Below are 24,772 nucleotides of genomic sequence, written 5' to 3' on the forward strand. Positions count from 1 at the left end.
AATGGCGGCCGGCCGGGCTGAGGAGGGGGCTCGGCCAATCAGGAGCGGGGCCGGCGCGTGCCCGAGGGAAGGGGCGCGCGGCCGTGGCGGGCCCGGCCCGGGGTGAGGGCCGCGGGCGATGGCGGCGGTCCGGCCCTGGCGGGAGGAGGTGCTGCCGGACGCAGGAGGCATCCCTAGCCACACCGCCCCCCTCACCTTAAGCCTTGGGGGGCTGCAGGGCAGTCAGGTTATGGCTAGTTAATTCTGGGTGCGCTCACGGCCCTCTCCACCTTAGCGAGGGCTGCGCTTATCAGCCCTTCGCTATAAATGACTTTGCAGTTGCCTGCGAGGTGGGCATGAGATTATGCGTGTAGACCTACAGTACAGTCACCTCAACCATTCCTAGAAATACCGCAGTTGAGAAGGAATATGGCATTTTCAAGTGGTGCAGTGAAGGCTGTTTGTCTCTCCCTCCCACCCCATTCATCGCTGCAGTTTATTTGCCGATTCTCAGGGTTGTGAATAATTGGTTTCTTAGATACTCTTTAATGCGAAGCAAGCAGCGGCTTTATGGCAGCGCAGACACGGCAGGATCCATCAGCCTTGCAAAGCGGGAGTTCCCTCGCTAAACCGCAGCGGCCGCTCTTTCTTCCAAAGCAACAGTTGGCCTGGAGCGCGATGGGCAAGGCACGGAGGAGCAGGGGCTGCAGAAATACCAGGAGCGAGAGACAACGTCCACGGCGAAGAGGTGGCTGCTGCAGCCTGTTACGCAGCTGCACTTCAACAAAACCCCGAAGAAGAGGAGGAGGTTTGGCGGCCGGTCCCCAGGATAGCCTGGGACTGCGCCCACACCCCTGCGAAGAGCACCATCAGACCTGCGCCTGCCGGGCTTTCCCTCTGCACATAGGGAGATCATCAGCGCTCATTTTTTCATCAGTGCCCTTGTCCACAAGAGGGGCACCTTCGGGGCTCTCAACTCTGAGACAGAATCCTGCTGGGAAAAAAAAAAGAAGAAAAAAAAAAAAAAGAAGAAAAAAGAAAAGAAGTGGGTCATCTTCATGACAGCCTTTCAAAACAAAACCAAAGCCCTATAGCCATGCAAATATATATAATCTATATACTGAAAGTATAATTTATATATAATATGTAGTTATATATTTTTTATATATGTGAAAAAACCCATGGTTTTTAATTACTGAAGCATCCAAGGATTTGCTGCCTCTGAGCCTTTATCTGCTGTATCTCGGTCAAACCTCGTAAGGCTGTATTTGAAATCACACTGTGCTAAGAAAACAAATGATTAAAGCAGAGCAAAGGAGTCAGGGGATTAGTTTATTCTGCGTGGCCCCGAGCAAGTCATTTTTAGCTCTGAGGCCCTAATCTTACAGCGAGCCTGGGGCAGATGAAACACTTGAACACCCACACAAAGCACACTTCATTTTTCCTCATCTGAAAAATGGGAATAACAACGTATACCTCTCTCCGAGAAGCATCTTAATCATTAATCTGCATTACACACTTAGAAATGTGAAGTTTTAAAATGATTAAGTACCAAACCAAATTAACATTTTGCAATGCCGTCGGAGTCAATAAGGTAGAATGACAACACAAGCAGCCATTGTATTCAGCTCACAATCCTCACTGGAAAAATCTAACACTGGGAAGCTATAATAGCCTCTTCCCCTCCTAACAACCAGCTGTAACTACAAATAGAACACAAAAGATGAGTGACTAAATGAATTAGTCCTGAACTGCATCCTCTATCTTGTTAAATGCAGGAAGCCTACAGAGAACAGTTTCAAAGGGACTAATGAAGGAGAAAAGCAAGCTCTGGTAGCCGGGTCCTCCAACTGCCCAGCCTTCAGGCAAAAGGCACCCGTTTTGCAAATAAAGGAACAAATCTTGCAGCTGCTGCCACGACTTAGAAAACACCCTTTAAATTAAATGCAAGACTTGTCCTTCATTGGGGCCATGATAATTTCACTGTCCTAAAAGTATTATTTTTTTTTATGGTATGTGCACGTATTAGTCTTATAAGCAGTTGTCACTTTTTATACTGGTTTTCCATTTCAGTGCATGTATGTATGGTGTCTCCTATAACGTCACAAGCATTTCGTTTGCACATGAGACAGCTGCATTGCAAGTCCTTATTAGAAGTAAACATGCACTGAAAAGGCACTAGAAATCTAAAAGTGGATTCTCAGCACCCTCTTGTGGATTTAGCGTGTGATAACTACCAAGTATTAGTAAAACTTTCATTACAATTCAGAGCTACATACAGAAAAATTAGTATTTTTGCAGCAAAAAATAAGAAAGTTAAATGTGAATGGCCAAACATTGTCGTTAATGTTTATTTTTAATACCTGACTAAAAGCTGTGTTTTTAGTGCACGCATCTCTTGTGCCACATTAAAAAAATCTGTCAGTTACACACTGGCTCTGATGCAATATATGAACTGTAATACTATTAGTTGAGCGGTGGCAGGAGATCTTGTTTTTATTAAAACATGCATCTATGGCTGCAGGCCTAGTCAAAATCAAAGCTGTTGTCATTTAGAAAAAAAAACTGCCTGTGGGGGCCGCACGGAATAAGTTCCTTCCAAGAGAAAAGAGGATTCTTGCTCTGCTTATTAAGATGCCAGTAGCCAGAAGCTCTTCCAAGTCAGCAGCACACCATGGCAATGCTTCTGTCAGCTCTGGGAACAAATAGGAGTCTGAATGCTGCTACTGGGTAGATATGTGTTTCTATTACAGCAGCTTTCCTCCCCCACGTGTATGCTTGCAGTAAAATGCCCCGTGGAAGAGGACAGACATAAAAGTACTTTTTTGTTTTGGTTTTGCATACATATATAGGGAATGGCCAGTATCCCTCTATATGCAGCTGTTTTCCATACAATTTGCAGATCACACTAGGTTTTTAAGTTCAACCTGAAGAATTCACAGAAGCCAAGGAAGACTAATACATACACTAAATACTCCCAATTACACGTGAACCAATCTTTCCCCAGGTCACCCAGATTTGCATCAACACAGCTGTGTTTTGTATGTACCAGAATTTAATGAGTGGTGTGACTTAGGTGAAAACATTCAAACCATACATGTGGTAAGGCTTTGCTTCAACATTACAGCTTCCAGCATGTTTTAACCAAATTCTCAAAGCAGTTTCAGTGCCTGTCTAAATACAGAAGAATAACCAGCAAGCATTACTAATGTGGATCACACAGCGAATTAAAACATTCACAAGGTTTCCTGAGCACATCCATCAGATTTTGTTCCTCCAAGGAACCCCATAGGTGCCAAAATATGCTCAGCATTCCAACCTTTTTATTTTTTTGGACCACAGCAATACAATTACCACCCAAGGTATATTGCAATTTAAAATGTTTTTTCCTTACATGCAGATAATACGATTCATATTAATTGCCACAGTTCAGTTCTGGAAGCACAGTTCTGCAGATATGCTAGGTATTACACTGAGCCTATGCCCTCCACTTTCACTGCACCCACCTCTGAGAATCTCAATATATTGTCTCAAGTCTCACAATACCGGAAGGGTTTAGATACCTCTCACTCACCATGCCTAGTATCTACTGCAGTGTCCACATAGCTTCAACATATATAACACGGATAACAGAATACAAGTTCCCATCAATGTGGATTTCTTCCCTTTGGCTTTTTAGCAAATTTATCCATTTTATTTTTTCTGAGGAAGTACCATTTGGGCATGCACATACATACACAGTTATGTTTGAGAAAGTTAACACTAGACATTAAAATACTGTAAATTCAGTTGTGGTTTGGTTCTATCTTACTTTTAGTTTTTAAACATATGAATTCTAATATATTGTTGTCTATTAGTTCCGTGTTCCCTTTGGAACACTGTATGCTTGTGTTAGATCCGGAATCATTTGTGCAGCTAAATGCAAAGCACCTGCAGAAGCTATTCCTACTGCAGAACACGAAAAGCAGCTCATGCCTTCTGTGTCAGGCGTCCAGCAAACACAGGAGGCAGCGTCTCATTTTTTCTGTTGTGTTATCTCCTCCAGGAGGAGAGAAGCTATACAATGCAAGCCTTACGCATTCAGACTTGCACAACTGTCTCTGTGCCTTTTTTTTTTAATAAAGGGCCCTGACTTTACTATTTAAAAGGTTTGCCCATATTATTGTTCCCTTTACAATTGCACAGCTTATGTTCCCAGTGTGTAACAGATTTGTGCCACCATGCTTTCTGTGGGCTAGTATCAGTGTATCAAAATTAGAAACAACTGTTTAATGAAGAGCGGCCTGCATATATTCCAGAAAAGTCTGTAAGAAATGAGTCTGAAGTTAAGCATCTTAAAAGTACAGTTTTGAAAAGTAAACCCCACAGATCTCAGTAGGAGCTGCAGAGTTTCTGTTCTAGTGAAAAGCATCAGTTGTATGTTTCATTGCTTCCTTACATCTATCTAAGTGTTAAGACCTTGTTCAGAAAAACAATTCTGAAAAATTTAGGCATATTTCAGATGACTTCCAGGTCTATAAATATGATCACACTCTTAGGAAGAAAAACAGGAAAAATCCCTACTCACCAGAGTTACGTATCATGGTGACCAGGAAAGTAAAGTAGAGTAGGCTCCTGCTCACTCATGGCTTCTTTATGGCATTCCTTTCACTTTGCTGACGTTGCTGCTCAGAGGAAGTAGGAGTAGCTTTGGTAAGCAGAGTTATCCCTGCTGACTGACATAATTTAGGACAGGCAGTACATTGATTTTCTATTTCCCTTAATAGGTCACACATACAAAATGGATAAACCAATTGATTGTTCATCTAAAGCAGAATTAATTGCACACACATGGTCACATGCTACAGTTTCTGCCAACAAGATCTGGAATGCAACTAAGAAAACCTCAGTTGTGGACTTGTGCTATTGCAGAACAACATACAACTTATCTAAACTGGCAGATGTTATTTAGACCTCTGATGGAATGAGTGTAAGGCCACATTTTTAATCATATAATGCATATTAAATATCTCCTTCAGATTTACTAGTGTTTTAGATTACGGCTCTTTTTCTTTTGTTTCTGGTCAGACTACCTGTTGGAAGTTTGTCACTTCCAATTAACCTGAATACATACATTTTCTAAAGTCCAGTTATGCCCTTCCAGATTTTGGTCACTGCTTGGCAAATGTCTCTTCAGAAATGCAGCATCTTAAACTCCAGCAGAGTATCACTGCATCACACTTTAATTCACTGACCATTTCAGTTTAATACTAGCCACAATTTAGACAAGTCTACAAGCAGCTAAACTGTTTCTTTCTCCCTATTAAGTTTACTAATATACATATGTAGCTTGACTTGGGACTTTTTGTTCACTCTTAAGATTACTTCCTATTTTATAGTGACAAGAGCAAAGCCTAGAAATAGATGAGTTTAACTCAATTTTACCTAGTACTGGTGTAAGATTTACTGTCCATGAAATAACCAGCAAGTCAACTGTTTTGTAGCCCCGTAACATTATTCAAAGCCCCAAACTAGAGTTTCACACTGAAACAGATGATAACAAATATGCGTATAAATGTAGATAAACCCTGTCAGGAATACCCGTCCTTAAGAAAAGGTTCCTTTCTACCTCCCCAACTATATATTTTGAAAACAACATCAAAAAGGTTTAAAGTATATTTCAGAACAGTCAGTTTGCTCTCTAAACACAATAAAAAAAAAAATCCCTCTGCCATAAAAAAATACTATATAAGTTTATTATAATTTAGGAACATGAGGGAAGGAAACATTTTATAATAGCTTAAAATCCATGGCAATGTCTCCTGTCTTTGTGTTGAAATTTATAGCATACGTGACAGCACTAGGAATGTCTGACAGAGTTTCCGATTCAATAACAGAACTGAAGAAATAGACAGCTTGCTTGCAGTGGGGATTCCATTCACAGTTTCCCTACAGGAGAGAGTTAAAAGTGAAAGCAGTCAAAACTGTACGATATTATTACTAGACAGTAATAATGTAGTAAGAGCACAAGAGTTCTTGTTCCCAGTTCAGTATACAATGATCAGATAGTTATCACTTCCATTGCCATCCATTCCATTATAGGAGTGCATAACTTGAAGTACCATATACTACATTGGACAGGGAAGTTGTAGAGGAAAAAACAGATGTGGTCAAACAATATTTAGATAGAATATTGAAAATATTCACTCCTTCCCGTCAAAATTTTTGCTTTAGTTAAACTGAGAAAAGGGATTTGTATGAACAAATGCTACTTTGAGCTAGCATCATATTTAAGTTCTAAATGTGGTTCAAAACTATGGGAGCATTTGGATCCAATTCAGGCTCTCCCGTTTTAAGGTACATCTCCTGTTCCCCACCCCCCAAATATGAACTGATATTTTACCAGTTCTGTCTACATAGTATTCAAACAGCGTAACAAAGAGCATGACATAAACCGAGCATGGGCAACAGAGACACATTTTTCAGCACTATAATCCTATAGACTTGGACATAATAAATTAGATTGAAAAAATACCTTTTCATTCGAAATTTGCAACAGTCCTGTACTAACAGAGATATCAGCAGCAAGATGATATTCCATCCACAAAACTGCTCCATGGCTCTTTCCTTTCCTGGGGAGAGGTGGAGGATCAAAACCTGTTACTTTATACAATACTGACAGCTTAAACACTGTACCCATTCCTCACACAGTTTACGAGAGCTGTAAAAGCATGAATAACTTGCTTCCTTGAAAAACAGTTCGACAGCTGAATGATTTGGTAAATGGGTAGCAACTCTTACAGTATTTGCAGATACGAAATCAAAAAAAGACAAGGAAGAGGAGACTATGTCATAACTAAATCTGCCCAGAACTACAGTCATTTAACAGGCACTTGATAACGTGGCATAAATTATTCGGTGTATTTGGGGAGTAATTTCTTCAGAGACCCCAGCTTCTATTGTTTCTGAATTTTGAGAAAGTATTTACTACATATCCCATCTCACTTCAAGTGTCTCCTTCACAAGCAGCAGAGGTCATGCATGCGTGTTGCCTGGACATACAACAACTGGTGAAAAGGCACAGAGACCCCATGCAGATGGTTCTGGATTTTGTGAAACCCCAAATATTGTTTCACACAGAGAAACATATAATTAGAGCAGCGTTTGAGCTATATATGGTCTAGATAGTTAAAAACAACTTTCTCCTGTTTTTTAATTCTTAACAGCATTTCAAGTTCAAACAGAATTAAGTACAATCTGTAGTTAGATTATAATAAGAAATACCTCAGAAGACATGTGACAAACATCGAGATTGTCAGAATTATAGTTAAAAGGAAGAATAGTGTACACTTTAAAGCTATTAAACAGAGTAAATTGGAAAGCTAAACAGGAGCTTTTTCTGCAAGAACTCAGCAACAGAGAACAAACAGAAACATTAAAAAAACCATTCAGGCAATGGTTTATTTTCTCTAAAATATCAATCTATTTAAGTTTTAAATCATGGTAACATCTAGAAAACTGTTATTTTTGAAATACAGGCATATTATCTAAGAAATTACCCTTATTGTTATAGCCTATTGTGAATAGCCACAGGAAATTTGTGTCAGAGTAGCTGATGTAGGGCATCCTGACCTAAGAAGTTAGCTTATGTTAGTATTATTAATGTTGGCTTTAGTTAACTAATAATGAACAGAACACTGCTGTTTAAAGCCCCCCTAGCCTTAATTAACTAGTAACGAACAGGACACTGTGTTGTTTGAAGTCCCTTTTCTCTGGACCTTAACATCTGGGATTGACTGTATATAGGATGAACTATATGACAACCTGGCAAGAGAAGAATCCAGTTGGCCAACTTGGCAACAGAACTTACTTTTAAGGTATCCTGAAGTGAACTGCCTTCATTGTAATACTAAAAAACACACCCACATGTCAAGAAGAACCCTTGCCCAGGTGAATACCCTTTCCCCGCCCATGCGTGATGATTAAAAGAATGACATAGCAGATATTATATGTAAATTACTAACCAATCATTGTAACTGGGAGTGTATCATTGTAACTTTTGTGTATAAATATAGCAAGAAGACCGGCAAGAGGTGTGCTTGATTTGTGGAAAATCCACCTAGCACCCAGGCCTGAATAAATACAATACCTTTCCTGAGCATGTAAGATTAGTTAATGGCATACTGGGCAGGAATCCGCTTTTAGGACAACATAACTACCACAACTTTTAAGAACTGTCAACTATGTTCCCACTAGTTAACTATTATAGTTAACTATACATTATATATTATATATATACACACACACTATATCACACACATTTTTTTTATATATATATACACACACACACACACACGGAGACCTTGAATATGAGGCAAAAATAACAGTTTACGACAAGAATATTTATTGCACTAAGAAAACTCACCGTAAAAGATTTACAGAACCCTCTGTGCTGAGAGAGTGTTGCGGTACAGTCTTTCTGAAGTCAAATGTCAAAACTTCCTGGGGATCAGAGAGTGACTTGCAAGGATATTCCCACAGAGGGTGAGGTTCTGCTTCCTTGGATTCCCTAAAATTCAGAGAATTCTGAAGAAAGAAAGTAATAAAACCATCTGAAAACAATGCAAACAGTCCTTGTTTTCAAGTTAATTATGTGTCCTGAACCCAGAGTATTTAAGCAATAAAGCTGCAAGAGGACAGGACCCCACTTTGTATGCACAAGGGAAAACATGTACAACACACATAAACTAATTGCTATGACTACAGCCCTCAGCAGTCAAACAGGAACAGGCACTTTCAAAATACCATGCACTCAACTTTTCTGCCTCGAGACGAATTCTACTCTATAACTGCCTGTACTCCTCCACAATGACTACAAAGGCAATCTCAATGGGTAACTCAACTATGGATATGTACAGTACAGCTCTAGAAATTGATACAGATCAATGGCACCCTTCATATCTATTTCTTGGAAGTCAAAAAGCCTTTTTCTTTTTCAAAAGTACCTGCAAGGGCAAGTAAAGGCAGCAGGATTCATCTATGAACAACTCCCAGATGATTTGATTTCAAGCTCAGAACAAAATTTTGAGAACAGTATTTTTCTTTTTGAATGAACAGAATTCATTTCAAAACAGGGCAAAGCACTGAAGAGCCTGGCAAATGAGAAGAAACATACAACCCCAAAACCCATGCCACAGAAGTTACTGTTTTGCAAGAACTAAATAGCCACCATATTTATGAAAAACTAAAACAATGGTGTTCTGCCTAACATACAAGTTTTTCAACAGTCATTAAATACTTTTTAAGCCAAGGTGAGTTTTGTCCTGTTTTGCTGAGACTTGTGCTGAAACTATTTTCAGTCTTCTTACATTAATCATATCATCCATAGTCTGGACATCAAAACCTTCACAGGTGCCACATGGACTTCGGATTCTCCATAAGTCCTAAAAAAGAAAACAGGATTCTGTTTGGCTTTACTAAAGGAAATAGGAAATCTTAAAATAACTTTAACTGTAGATTAGACATTTGACAACAAGTCAGATAAAGACTTATTACATTCCTAAACCATTAGTACTGCAAGAATCAGAAGACAGTGTATTCTGGGAAAATGTTTTGCAAGTTAGTTAATTCTTTACCCACTGTTTTCAATTTTCAGCTCCTCTAAAGAATACACCACATTTCTTACCATCTCTATGCGTAGTTTACTTTAGGGTATGTATGGATTTGCCAAGATTAAACCTTTACAGCCTCCCTCCCCCCCCGTTTTCAGTACCCAGCACAGGTAAGTGCTCCCAGTTGCATCAAACATCTTATAGGCTATTGGACTTCCCTTTAGCACTCCAAAGATTAGTAAAATAATTTTAGGCACTTCATACTATGTCTCTCACTGACTTCAGCAATCCACTGTACAGACAATGATTCAGTTCAACTTCTGCCTTTTCTTAGCATGAACGGTTTCTTACTAGAACAAGAACATTCACAAGCTGTGGATACATAGATTTTATTACCTGTTCATTGTTGCACTTCGCAACCTCAAATGTTCCTGCTGTACAAGATGGCAGCAGGACTACTATAAATTTAAATAAATCCTGTCATAATTTGTGTCTGAATACGGCATGAACTAAAGCGACTATAAAGAATCTCCAAATGGCATACCTGACAGAACTATCAAATGAGATAGGTAGCATCCTGCTCCCTAAATGCAATTATGGACTAAACAAGTTCATAACAAAAGTCATTTCATAAAATTCTTTCTCCTGAATAGAGCTTTTGCTAATTGCTTAACTTATCCCAATTCCGACAAGATAGAACATTCTACAGAACCAGGTCTGCCGAATACCTTACAATACTATGTCTGTTCCTTCTGTCTAACCAAGAGCTAATAAATGCAGAGGTTATTAAAACAAAAACAAAACAAAAACAAAACAAAAACAAAACAAAAACAAAACAAAAACAAAACAAAAACAAAACAAAAACAAAACAAAAACAAAACAGACTCTAGTCCTTGAGTCTAGATTCACCACTGAACAAAGAGGAAAAGGTAAAATTAAAGCAATAGCTTTTGGTATAGCTTAATGAAACGAAACACAAGTTAAATGTTCTACCAAAATAGCTACGTGGAATCATCTCTGAACACAACCCTGTACAGAGAAGTGTAAAACTGAGGTTCTGGTAACATGAATGTTACTCTACGCTCTGCTACTAGATTGCTGAATAATCTTAAGTCATCACTCCGCGTGCTTCAGTTTCCCCATCTAGAACATGAAGAGAATAATGCTTACTTCCTTACAAAATGCTTTGAGTTCTAGGGAAGTAAATCCTCTAGATAAGAGAGCATGGAATTAAAATTGACTGCTTATTTCAATCTGATTACTGTTGATTAGTCTTAAGCATCTGCTTCCTATTACAGGATTCAGATTTACACTATTTACTCAGCATATATTTAAATTCTCTACATTTTTGCAAAAATCTGAAAGGTATGTAAAAACATGCAGCATAGTTAATTAGTCACAGAGGGAAAAAGAACATACATATTTTCAGATGCACAAATCAAAGGTGGAAGTAAGAGAACAAGGTTAAAAAGCATTCCAATAAGGAAACTGTTAGGGGACACTAAACTACAAAGATGGTGAAACAGACAGAGGAAAGAAAAGAGAGAGAAAAAAACTGGCATTTTTAATAGATAAACTGAAGGTTATGTTTATGTGAAAATTCACTAGATTATAGGCATTTTTTTAATTTATAGATATGTATATTTTAGTTACACAATTTCAGACTAAAGAATTCCCTGACTTAAGCTACTAGACAAAAACTTTGCATATTAATTACAAAAGTACTTATTTAATTTCCACTGTCATTGTAGGTAAACTCTTCACCATCTTTACTGACCAAGTCCTTAATAAATGCAAAAAAGTTTATACCTTTGTACAATTTCTGGAAGATGACTTTTCAAAGTATTTTTAAGACGTGACCCCTATTATGCGCAAATTTAGAACTGTGCAAAGCCTTAAGTGGTTAAAAAAAAGAACATGCACTTATGAATCCTACCTACAGTCTTATACTCATAAAGCATCATTTTAAAAAACTGGTATTTTGCAGAATATCTAATTTTATAAATAGCCACAATTCTCACATGCACTCTTTCTCTAATCTAGATAAATATTTTAAAAGATTCAGCCCTTTTATTTAAAATGGTAAATTTACTAAAGTTAATTTTCTGGCAAGATGTCCTGGTTTGAGGTAAAACAGGACCAACTTTGTTTAGTAACTTTCGTTCTTAGCTGAGATGGCTGAAATAGCAAAACTCATCTTCAAGATGTCAAATATTCTTTTCTCAGGCGGTAAGTGCAAAACATATCAAAGTGGACAGTATTAAGGTGAGATGAACCTGTCGTTAAAAAATCCTGTAAGAGTACTCAATTTTAAGTGGATTTGTGTAAATATCAAATGGATAGCTCTAAAATCTCACCTGAAACTCCACAATCATCATGTGCAATGAAGCAGACTGAGGTAGGACAGTGACATTGCTGGCAAGGTGACTGGTCACAGCTGTCCTAGCATACCAGAAATACAGGTTATGCCACGGCAACAAACTTGTTGTAAAGAACGGCTCTCCCACAAGAACAGAAATCTTGGCAAAGAAAGGAGGAGATAAAAAGCATTACAATAAAGAACAACAACTCAGTAACACAGGCCGTTTATATCTTCAATAGTTGACAATGCAATACAGCAAGTGAAGTCACCTAGATAAAAACTTTTACTGCTCCATAAGGATTTAATTACCACATACACTGCACAATAGACATCTTTTTGTGTTTTTAGGTAGCAAATTTTAAAATTAACTTGCCTGCAACAAAGTTTGAAAGAAAATATTGCAGTTTTAGGTTGGAAGGCTTTGTAATGAGACTCACAGAATTTTGAAATTTTTAATTGAAGGATGTTAGTACTTCCAAATATAGGCTGCAATTTTCCGAGTGGCTTGAGAAAAAAGAACTACAGCCTAATAGCACATGTGCCATTAAACAAGCTTAAATGCCTTAACAACTGGTGTAAATTATGCAACAAGGGAAAGTCATACGCCTTCAAAAATAAAGCAAAAACACTCCCACAGTCTTTAGTCTCATTTAGTTTTAGTGGGACAAGGTCTGAACCATCTACTCATTACATTTCATATGAACTGGGATATAATGGGATTCATTGTGGTTACAACAGCACAGTAGGAAAGCAAGATTCATTTCACCTTCTGCTCCCCACCACCCTACAGAAATTCAGTACTGGACAACTGTAACATACCTTTTTATCTTCCAAATGGGAAGATGTCAGCAACTCAGGACGTGCTTCTATTATTTTAATTTTATCTTCAAGATGATTTGCTTTAAAAAACTTAAAAAAAAAAAAGTAGCACACTGTCAAAAGCTATAGTTGAGACTCAAACCCATACCAAAATAATAATTGTACTGAAAATAAACAAAAAAGAAAGCAATAGCCAAAAGAAACTTTTTAAAAACTGCCTACCATAACTCATCAGGATGACACAAGTTTATTCTTGAAGGGTGCGTGCAGTTAGAGCCAACATGTCACACCTAGTGAACTAAAGCACAAGCCCTATAGATTCCTTCAATTAAGTATATAAAAAGACAAGTAACACAAAAGGTGCTTCACCTTCATTCATTTGTACTTTGAAGCATATGAGAAGGACAGTCAAGAAAGATAAAAATTACTTCAGCTATGAATACATTGCATATTCGTCTTCTGTTTGACTAGGTTTGCATCCTAACTTGCCTACCATTCATGTTTTTGTAATCCTAAACCACAGGCTGAGACAGACCTCTTTCAAATATATTGTGCCAACTAAAACAGACATAGCTGAATGGCGACTTCAGGAAGCTGCTTCCAGGCACTTCTTAGACTTTAGCTGCCTCTCCTGAACAGCCTCCACTCCACTCCACTCCACTGGCAGGGTCTTCTGTGCTCTACCAAGCAGCTGAAACATCGCCTGCAGTTAAGACTCACGGCCTACTGTCTCCTAAGAGCCAAATAGCAGAGCAGGCATTCCCAACTTGTCTCAGCTGAAAGACAGAACTGCTAGATTCCACCTTCCTGGTAAGACTGGCGCAAGCTATGGGATGCTCTCACGTTCCACTAATCCTCAGAAACAAACAGCTTGACTTTTATCACCACTGCATGCAATGAGGGCAGCAGAGCAGCAGCAGACGCAGACAAGCCAACAGGCATCTGCAAAGAGAGATCAAGCACTTGCAACCACAATTCCCTTTGCTCAGCTCAACTTCCCCAGTGGGCTATTCAGCTTGTGACTAAACTATGAGATTGGATTGATCTCCAACAGGATGTATTCCTCCAAGTATTTGCATAAAGCTCTGTACAAACACCAGGAAAAAATAAGAACTCCCCCCCCCAACATATCCCGCCTCCTACAGTCTTGTCAAACTGCATCATCAAATACATTCATTAAACTGATTTAACATCCAAGCAACTGATGCAAGGACAATCAAAGGCATCGGCTCTGGCCTTAGAAATACCATGAGTTCATTTACTGCTTTAACAGAAAACTGAATACTCACTTTTTCCATGACAGAACGGGACAGAGCAGAGTTTTCTAATGTAAACACCTAAAGAAAATACACAACAGTTAGTCATAATAACTTTATAATTTTTAATTAAAAGAATACGTAAATTAACAATGAAGGAACTATTTTGATGCCCCAGCGAACGTAATTCATAAGAACCATGCGACTATTCCACAGCCCACTGTCATGTACCTTTTTAACAACAAAAACACCCTCAAAAACAACAGGCTAAATAATATTGTTTTCACAGCCACACAAGAAAAAAAACCAACTCAATGCAAATATTTATTTTCCATTTTTAAGATGCACATAGCATATTAACATGTGGTCTAGGCATATATTTACTCCTGAACAAATGCAAGCATATTGCCAGTGTGCTGAATCAACCTCCAGTAGCGCTTACTCCCTGTAAGCATCATTTAACACAATCTGGCTGTATCAGCTTGAAAGTGCTCAGATGTGCGATGCAGCACACCAGCCTTTTCAAGCAAGAAAAAAAAATAGGTTTTATTCAAAAATTGGTGAATAGTTGGGCAATATGCTGCTACAGGACTAGGAAAATACTATGGAAATCTGTCTGCCCTATTCATTTCCTCTCTCCTCAGTAGTCATCTGTGACTAGCCACTAAAGACAAAAATACTGGGGCCATGGATCACTGGTTTAACTCTGCATGTCTCTATTTCTACGAATTGCCTAGCATCTTCCTCAGGATTATATTACATTACACATTCCCAGATATTCAGTCCAACTATAATAGATTTTAGTTTGAAGAGCTCCATGAGAGAACACATCCCATAAGGTATAGACATAAGTGAGACAGCCAGGCAGCTCTCATTTACACACAGCCTCAGTATTCTTACTGCTTCCTATCTCGCTGTTACAGACATTCCAATTCAGACTAGAAAATAAATGTAATTATGGAATTGCAAACATAAAAGAAGGAAAAAAAATTGCTAGACATTTAGGTTGGCAGAAAGAGTATTTCCAAAAGCACCAAGATACAAGATGGCAAACAGGAATGTGGGGAATGAGGAACACCACTTTCATTCAAGGCTACACACTGGTAAACATAAAAACTGATAATTATTATCTCCCTAGACTTCAGCTTGATCAGAGATTAATTTAACCTCCACTTCAACACAATGGGAGCCTCTTTCTCACTTGTCACTGAACAGGCACTGGAAATAATTAAATAATGGGCTGGAAATGCTGAACAATATGAGAGAACTAAAAATACCAAGCTAAAAAACAAGGATCAGAAAAACAGGAAGAAGCACTGTACCTGCTTTGCTCCAAGATAGTGAGCCAGCACAGGCAGCAGACTGCCATCACTGATACACAGGCAAACGCTATCTGTTTTCAGAACCTACAGAAAATAAAGTCATTGTTATTCCTATCCCAGATGAAAAAGTTTTCAAATTCTAAACATTTTGGTGGTGTTTTTTCCCCATTTTATACACTTCCATATCAAATAAAGACTGGAAGATACATTGATTAATATAACCACTTCAAGCAGAACAGAATAATGTAAAAAATGTTCATGTAATCGCCTTGTTTTAGGTCAGAAAAAGTTTGCACAAAAATGTACTGTGTGTCTTTATTCATCTACCAATACTCAAACAAATACACAGACCTGCTACAAATTCCTATGGCTGCTTACAATTTAAAAAAAGTAATACCAAAGTTTTCATGACAAAGTATAACTTACATCTCCTGATGTAAATAAAATATACTTTATAAGCAAAGACCTTTAGCAAGGGAGAAACAAATCCCATAAACAATCACTGCAAATAAAACAATACACACATCTATCACAGAGGCCAGAAAACCTACAGGCAACACGCACTCACTTTCATCAAAGACTTGATGTATTGGCTTGTTCGGTTCTGATCATTTAATTGCCCAAAGCGTGGTCTATTCCAAAGAAGATGAGCCTGACATCTACAAACAGGACTCTCAACACTAACAGCTGCTTTATTCTCCTCTTCACCTCTGGAAAAAAATTTCAGCAAAGTATTAACTACGGCATCAGTAACATGTTTTTGCAAACAGGTATATTTATGCATTTTAGCTACTACACACATTAATGCATATGGACTCCACTGTTACTTGTGCAAATTTACTAGTTCTCCAGGGACATTTTTGTAGCTTTGCATTTTCAAATGAAGAGAAAGGGCCAATTTTCATCATTTTTAAAAGACAAACCCAAGAATGCCCCCAAACTTTCTCACTAATTGTGATGGTTAGGTATTTTAGGCTTTGATCTTTTAGAAAAAAGATACTCATTTGGATTCCTACGTAAAAAAGGCACATAAAATTCAGACATTAATTTTTAAGATGGCACTGATTTTAAAAATGTTAGCTGCTATTGTCGTCACAACCAACATGACTAAGCACCTTTTAATTTGTGCCAAAGGCATTCCTCTCAAAAAGACAGTGCTGACTAGGAAAATAGAAAATGAAGACAAAACGGCAATTCTGTCAACTCCTTTACCTATATGCCAGCTCAGCTGAGCTGTATTATAGGATTTCCAGAAATGAACCATCAGTGTTTTCTGTCACGGAATGCCACCAGGTATAAGGCAGAAGCCTGCAGTCAAAACCTCAAATGTTTTTATGCATAACGTGGGGGTTTTTTTCACCTCTGCATTGCCCATGAAGTAGCTTTTAATAATTTTCTAGTCTCTAGGTTCTTATCTTGCTCTTCTACAAAATAGCTGTCCTAAGAGCAGCAAATACTCAACCCTGCAGTAAAATACCCTTTTTCATACACAGGTATTGTTACCCGGCTTTCTGCAGCGTATACCACACAGAGTACTCATCACGACAGGCAGTCAGGTACACCTTCTCACCCTGGAGAACTGTCTCCTCATTTGGAAGAAAATATACACACTGCATCCAGTGATCTCTCCACTGAAAAGGGTTGATAAAAAAAACAACAGCTTAGGATGTAACTCATAAATAGTAACTGGAAAGTAAACAAATAGCAGGAAATCAATTAGTAGGAATGTGCACAACTTTGAAGCACTGATGTACATCTAGTTGAAAGAATCTTGTTCACACTAGGAAGGCTGACTAAAGACTAATACCGTATATTCTAAGCTGAGTGAATGCCCTGAAGCTTGATAGTTTCAAATTTTATTCTAAAACACAGTAAGTGCAAACAATCATTTTGTAGCTTCCTTTTGACTAAGTTCATCCTACTAGTAAATACATTCATACAGAAACACAGCAATCTGATCTAATAGCAATATCCTGTTCCTCTAATTATCCCGTATCAACCCAGCATTTTCCCACACCAGCCTGGTTTATGGGACTATAAATATATTACCATACACTTAACACATATTTGAATAGAAGGACTACATGGAAGCAAACCTCATGCTAATATTTTGACCAGGGATAGAAACTAATTAAGGAAAAATATGTGGAAAGCTTTGTTTCATTTCTTGAAAGTAAAAGAAATAAAATAAAAATATCTGGAAGACAGTTTCAGTTTTTAAGCTTTGCATTAAAGCTTACATTTAAGAAGAAAACCTAAACCAAGTACATACTATAGCTAACGTTTCCATGATTTGCTTATTTAGCACCTTCCAATACATAAAATGTTAATAAAGTTCCTGTACAGTTCAAGGGACAGTTGCCTAAAACAGCCATTATGGATTTACTCAAAATAATTACTGATAGTCATCTGATGATAGCATCTGAAGGCTCAGTGTTTTACCTGAAAAGCAGAAGTGGATTTTACCCAGTATGGAGCCATTGTGCAATTTATCATCCCAGAGGGGTCCATGTCAATATCCCACCATGAAAGTACAATTTGTGCCTTCCCAGATTTTACAGGCTCCAGCTGCACTCTATAGTAGGTAGAAGCACTCCTTACTGGCTTACTGAAATCCACACTGCAGAGAAGTATGAAAATTGTAAAAAGATATAGTCCAGCATTCTTCAGAAATTCTCATTGGCTTCCTAAGCTAAATACACAAGTTACGTAAAAGGCATAACAGGAAAATTTTGCTTTGAACAAAACTATGCCTACCTTACCTGAACATTGTCACCACATCACTAAGGATAGTGAAGTCACGTGAAGGCACCTGGTTCAGTTGGATATCACAAACAGAAGGAACACCTGGACAGTTCTCCATTTCTGAAGGGGAGACAATAATTTTTTCACCATCCTCTGCTTCGACATGAACAGGAAACAGTTTGTTCCAGGACCACATTCTTTTGGATTCCACTAATTGGACATACACTGTTGCCCTGTGAGGCACTGCCTCACATCCTTCCTGAGTGTTCAAAACAAAGGGTAAACGCATTCAACAAGTTTGACTTATTAACATGCATGAGAATTAAATCAATTGAAGTGCAAACCAATTTAAAGAGAAGTTGGACTGGGACCTTTGAAATCTTAAACACAAATTATTTCTGTATTATCTGCAACATCAGAGCACTTTCTCTTTGTCTCTCAGTCTGTGAAATACGATACACGTATCTATCCTGTTCAGTGTGGTTCAGCAAGGCCAGATTACTTTATGCATGCAATATTACCATTTTACGCATGCAACTTTACCATGCAACATTATCTGTTTACTAGCCTCAGTTAAACTTGCAATTCCATTCTTATTCTGAAATGAGATCTATCTTGAGCTTCTCAAGACAAACAACTACTAAGCTATCAACATTACAAGTTTGTGATTGCAATGAATAAATAAGAAAAATAATGGTTCAAGTATTTATGCAATGACAAGTTTGTATCCATAATGAAAGAGCAGAAAACATGTGTGTTGTTCTAAAAAACCACTGTGAACAAAAAGCTTACTGTGAAGTCCAAGAACAATACTTTTACAAAAAAGACTAATTACAATCTAGAGTTGCACATGGAGAACAGTAAAAACTTATGGAGTGCTACTGTCTTCATATGTAAAACTAGTGAAATGAAACCTAGAAATGTAAATAAAGTTTTGCCATGCACATTTTAATTAAAGGAAAAAAATGAGAAAGGATAAAAGAGAAAGCCCTAAAATTATATCGATAGATTATATGTCAAAAAAAAAAGGATATTAATTTGATTACAGTGTTTAAAGTATTTCCACAGGCAAAAAGCATGCAGAGTAGCAATACCTCCTCAGGAAAAAAAAAAAAATAAAATGCCTGGGAGCTGAAGCCCATCAAATTTAGGAGAATAATTTAATTTCTTAAAAAATCTTGGAACAAACTACTAAGGAAACCTCCAAATCAGAACTGAATGCCTTTCTGAATGATATTTGTTAACCAGCAAGTTACTGATTTTAACACAAAGCAACTCAGTGTAATTTCAGAGCCCATGATTTACAATATGAATTCTAATATTTTTATTCTAGGAATGAATCCAGTAAATTATTCACTGAATAAGAAATCAGCATAGCTGATTCCGTATTTATAAAGGATACAGAAGCCTAAATCAACTATAAACTCTATCCTACTCAAAAAAAGGCAGAAGACTTTCTCTAGGGACAAAAATGACGCACTCAATTTTTATTTTCTTACCTGTACAAGGTATTTGTGTGCGTGCTCGTAGGTTGGTAAAGCTCCTTCTCCTATCAGCTCTGTATCAAATAATTCTGTTACCAGGATGTTTGCACGACATTGCATATCTCCATCTAAAAGACACAATTTAATATTGTAATATTAAGACTTTATACAAGTCTTTCAAGCAGATGCTATCCTGAAAACACAAGTAATTAAAAAAAACCTTATTCCTGTTAGAGAACCTGCTGAAGACTGCCAATTATTTTCCTTTAGAAGCTTACTAAGAAATACAAATGACCACTGAGATACTATTACAACACTTCCTTTTGAAGTACATTTCCAATGTTACTTTCTAGAGAGTAAAGGATTTGCTTGTTTTAATTTAAAACAAAGAGAAACTAAGAATAAGACATGTTCCTTCACAGCTTTGAGGTGTTTCCCAAGTTTTTTAACCCTAGCCTATTTTGCTCACCTGGACCAACTGTGACTTCAGTGGAGTGTTTGTTGATTACCTTGATCTTGTCACGAAAACCATTTTTCTCCACTATCTTCACAGCAGCATTAGCCATGGGCTTGAAAACCTGTAAATAGCAAGATTATAACAAACTGGTAAGCTAACATTAGCTTTCAAAACTGAAAAGACACCAACACAAAATGCAATATATTTAGTCCTGCAAAAATTTAACATCTTCTGTATCTTTTCCTATGTTTGAAGTTCATTACCATCAAACAAGACAGCAAACTTCATTACAAAAGTTCATAGAGCTCCAATGTCACCGTTACAAACTGAGTATCAGCTGTCTCCAAAAACTACTCCAATTTAACTTTTGAAAGACAAGAATACACATTAAGAATGTTTTAGCATTTAGACAAACTTGTTTATTTTTAAAAATAAAGATATATATGCATCAAGAGAGGCCAAGAGACATATGTGCTCAAGACATAAAATAAATAAATAAATAATAAAAGAACCCCAAACCAGCAGCACTGAAATAGTCCCTGAAGTATGCCAAAAATCTGCTTTTATTAACAGCATAACTGTGAAGAGAATTGTTGTTTCCTTCAGAACAAATAGAAGACTAGAGAGAGTACACAGCCTGAAAATAACAGAACGATGAAGAATGCATTGGAAGGGCTTAATGTCCATTTCCAGTTTATAAACTCAAAAATTTTAAATGTTCTACTCCATCACACAATCTGACTACTTAAGACATTTGTGGCCACTTTGGAAATCAGCACAACCCTCTGATTGCTTCCTGTGTCTCCATGAAAGACGACTGTCCCTGAAAAATGATCATAGGATAAAATCCTAGATTAAAAAAAAAAGCAGATTTTTACTTGGATAAAAATCACACAGCACTCTTTCAACTACGACCTACAAACAAGTGACTCTTCTTTTTGTTTCTTCAGATGCATTAAAACAAAAGCCAACTAAACTGGCCAAAATATTACTGTTATTAGCTTTAATATAAGTAATGGCTCCTAATGACCATCAGGATTTCAATAAAAAAGGAGATGCTCTATCTAATCACAAAGAGGTGGAAAAATCAGTTTATGAGACAGGCTCTTTATTACAATTTGGTCTGTGTTATGGTTAAGTGGCCTGAGAACCAATCTCCAAGAGCTGAAACTTATGAAGAGCAGCAAAATTATTAGAGAATACTCACATTTTTCAAAAACTTGGTTAAAGTTTTCATATTACACTTGAGTTTTGATAAGTAGAGAAGACAGAATACAGTAAAACTTGACTTAGTAATTTTAATCTGTACATTTACAGAAACTGTCCCAAAAATGAAAAATGTACTATACCTTTTCAACTATATTCTTGTAAGACCTAAGTTTTTTTGTCAGCTAAGTGTTTTGACACAAGCATCAAGCTTGCACTTCAGAAGCCACAATACAAAATAAAAAATGCATTCACTCCACTGATCATGCAAGCAGCACAACTGCACTGAAGCTCTAAAAAGAGGCTCTGAAAATGCATGTGGAAGTATGTGCAACCCATAACAAATGCTTACCTCAACTGCATAGCAGAAATCTGCACCTGCTGAAGCTGCCATCATAGACAGGAGTCCTGTGCCAGTCCCTATGTCTAGAACAATTGCTTTCTCGCCTCTTTCTTTTACTCTGCTCACTGCAGCATGAATACCTTGGTAATATTTCACATTCTGTCAAGAAAGGAAGAAAAAAAAAAAAACCATCATCAACCTTTTTAAAATCCTTCGAATTTTTGTGCAGAAATCTTGCATTCTCCAACTGTGCATTAATAATTACAAAAAGGCCCACAAACTTTCTGTATGTTACACAGTCACACCAAAGACATTTTCAGCAAAAGCTAGTGTTTTTGGAGGGATCAGTCCATTTCAAGGAGATCAATTTTTATCACAATATTCACATCATCATTGATCAGTCAGCTATTTATAGCGCATGTATAATTTACAAATGCAATATATTTTCTGGAGCAAATAAGAAGATCCATGCAAGATACTACTGTCTTTCTGATCACTTTTCCCCCACAGCACCACTCAAATAGTGATATAGTGCCTATGACAGCACAAGAGGTAAAGTATCTTGAATTTAGATTCGTCTCCATATATATGGAAAAACATTAATACATCAGAAGCAACATGTGTAAATACTGGCTTTCGGTTATGTGCCATTAAGTGGGGTGCAAGCATACCAGCATTAACAACAGGAAAAAAACCAAATGCTGTCATCTGTCAGCTATAGTGTACATACTGAAATACATGCTTATATTTACTCCGTAATAGTCTATCATAAGACATTCCTTTCCAAATGATTTATCAAGCTTTTCCAAAGAATACACTACCTTTGGACATTATAAATTTGGAAGATCTGCTGGATCCCTTTCTAAACAATCCTATTTAACACTTTTGATACATAATTCCAGTAGAGTTGTTTTAATCACTTAGACACAGCTTGCTGTCTCTACACGGCTTATTAAATGCCTGATCACACTTGCATGTTTCAATTTAATGAGTTCAAGACTCATGGAGTAGGCACCATAAAAGTCTTTAAAAAGGTTATTGACAAAACGGTTGACTAAATGACTAGACAGAAAGAACATTTAAACCATTCACTCCAGACTTTATCATGCCTTTAGATATGGTATCTCAATTTTCTTCTCAATTCTTCTCAATAATCAGTAAATAAGAGCTAAAAAAAGAATAAAGATAGACTTTACTTACATTCCTATAAAAACTAAGAAGCCTAGAATCACATCTACAGCCTTTGAAATTTCATCTAATGAGCTCTCTCTGTCAAAAATGTCAAACATAGAACAGCAAAATCAGCTACTGTATGTAAATATCGTGTTCTGCGGTAAACAATAGAACACTAGTGTCAGCTGTAAGAAGGCATCTGTTGATCTAAGAACAGATCTGGTATCTTAAAGGGTACAAATTTGATCACTTCATCTTTCAGAGAAACCTGTATAATCATGCAGTGACAGCTATTCAAGAAAAATGAAATACTTTCTCACCATTCAAAAGGTTTTTGCTTCTATACTTACTCTGTCTTTATCGTGAAGCATATCTGCATAGCGTGACCTACAATAAAAAAAAGGTTCCATTCAAAATACTACATACTGCAAAGCACGACAAAACCGCTAGATCTTATATAACCTCCTTTGTTTTCTCTTATTAAGGCAACCGGTCCCCATAGCCTACAAATGCAGATAACTGACACACTCTTTGAGGATCTGAACTGCTTCCCAAGTCTAAGGAATAATGTCATTTCGGTGATCTAGTCATCAGCATGTAAATGAACTAATTAACTGCTGGCATATATCCTCTCTTCAGCAATGGACCCAATGCATAGACCTATGGACAAACAGCTGTGAAAACACAGCAGGGACAGGCAGAGGTTCAAACAGAGCAACATAGAGCAATGAGAGACAGCCCACTAATGGTCTATCATTTGTTACCAAGATTTAAATTCTTTGGTCCCCATATTTTCATGGGTCACACTACTTAAAAATACCCCAAAATCTAATCTTCCCAACTTCTCTGGCTGTTACATTAAGCGCTTAAAAAGTTACTATGGAACAGACAACTGGCAATTATTTGTTGTAATGAGGACTTAAAAATTTAGTCAATGCATTTTGCCACAACTCAGTCACTGTCAATATTCAGATCAGCACCTCAAAAACGTTTAAAAAAATTTAGAATGAAACTTCTTGGAAAATACTTCACAAGTCTTCATTTACAGTTCTGCCCTGTACAACAGAAGGCACTGTAACACTTAGACAGTCTGTTTACCTCATGCCCTTCAAAATTCTACAGAGATAAATCTAAAAAGTGTCATAAAAAAAAGTTGGGTTTGCTCTTTTTTTGTAGCTTTAGTGGAACAACAAGCTATTTTTTCCAGCATACCTTGCAATTTCCTGATGGTAGTCATAGTCCTCATCCTCTTCTAACCACTCCATCGCACCAGTGGTTGGATTAGCTCTTCCACAAAAGGTCTTCATGATCAATCTCAATTTGTATTATTTACGTATTATGTGCAGTTTTGCTGCTTTGGCTTCAGTATAATACCCAAAATACTGGCTGTGAAAAAAAAACACATAAAACTTCCAGTGAAAACAACAGAGGTGACTTTAGCTCTAGATCCATATATATACTTTCCCTATTACACCTGCCTTGTCCAGAAGGACTGGTGATTGCCTTACACTTATTCTTTAAGGACGTTTTAAGCTCAAATCTGTCATCCAACCCTGCTCATGAAATCAGCCCGGGGCAAAAAAAAAAAAACATTAGTAAATTCTGAAGGAAACACACAGACATCGCCCCCCCCACACACATGCCCCCCCCCACCCCCGAGGCGATACACGCCGGGCTGTGGGACGCCAACCACCCTCTCTAGGGGTTCCCCACACCCTGTCTGAGGAGGGGAGGAGGGACCTGCAAACCCTCAGGGACAGCGGCACCGCCGAGGGGACCGGCGGCCGCGGCGCCCTCCCCGGCTGGGGCCCCGGGGGGGAGGCCGAGGCCGGAGCAAAGGACCTGCCGGACCTCCCCTCAGCTCAGGAAAGGGCTGCGACGGGGGACGGCGAGAACGTTCTTCGCTATGCCCTGCCCGAAACCGGCGCGGCGGCCCCAACAAGCCGCGTCCCCATCTTCCCCTCAAAGCCCGACATGGCCGCCACCGCCTACCCCTCAGGCCGCCCCACGGGTCCCGGGCCGCCACCTTCCCGGCG

At 37.9% G+C, this 24,772-nt stretch overlaps 1 protein-coding gene across 2 annotated transcripts; it reads right to left on the reverse strand.

Annotated features, from left to right (window-relative positions):
• Positions 1 to 5,696: 5,696 nt before the first annotated feature.
• On the reverse strand, positions 5,697 to 24,766 carry PRMT7 (protein arginine methyltransferase 7). 2 transcript variants are annotated; one of them, XM_082489203.1, is made up of 18 exons: positions 24,729 to 24,766; positions 23,949 to 24,122; positions 23,087 to 23,123; positions 21,573 to 21,722; positions 20,027 to 20,135; positions 19,573 to 19,685; positions 18,091 to 18,332; positions 17,771 to 17,948; positions 16,832 to 16,959; positions 15,897 to 16,038; positions 15,329 to 15,412; positions 14,040 to 14,087; positions 12,751 to 12,840; positions 11,927 to 12,088; positions 9,327 to 9,401; positions 8,384 to 8,544; positions 6,494 to 6,590; positions 5,697 to 5,907 (listed from the first exon to the last, which is right to left on the reverse strand). In XM_082489203.1, the coding sequence occupies exons 2-18, from the start codon at positions 24,041 to 24,043 to the stop codon at positions 5,749 to 5,751; spliced, it is 2,070 nt and encodes a 689-aa protein (XP_082345329.1). In that variant the 5' UTR covers positions 24,044 to 24,122; positions 24,729 to 24,766; the 3' UTR covers positions 5,697 to 5,748. The 2 variants fall into 2 exon arrangements, with proteins under 2 accessions (XP_082345329.1, XP_082345330.1); XM_082489204.1 differs by lacking the exons at positions 5,697 to 5,907; positions 6,494 to 6,590 and having other exon boundaries at positions 8,408 to 8,544; positions 9,327 to 9,421.
• Positions 24,767 to 24,772: the final 6 nt, after the last annotated feature.

This window comes from Vanellus vanellus (genome assembly GCF_965231255.1).
Source record: "Vanellus vanellus genome assembly, chromosome: 12".
NCBI lineage: Eukaryota > Metazoa > Chordata > Aves > Charadriiformes > Charadriidae > Vanellus > Vanellus vanellus.

Excerpts from the sequence above, each read along its gene's own strand:
- PRMT7 (XM_082489203.1), bottom strand. The coding sequence starts at position 24,043 with ATGAAGACCTTTTGTGGAAGAGCTAATCCAACCACTGGTGCGATGGAG. Across the intron at positions 18,333-19,572 it reads CACACAAATACCTTGTACAG|GAAGGATGTGAGGCAGTGCC; the intron begins GTAAGAAAATAA and ends TTGAACACTCAG. Across the intron at positions 5,908-6,493 it reads TGCAAATTTCGAATGAAAAG|GGAAACTGTGAATGGAATCC; the intron begins GTATTTTTTCAA and ends TCTCTCCTGTAG.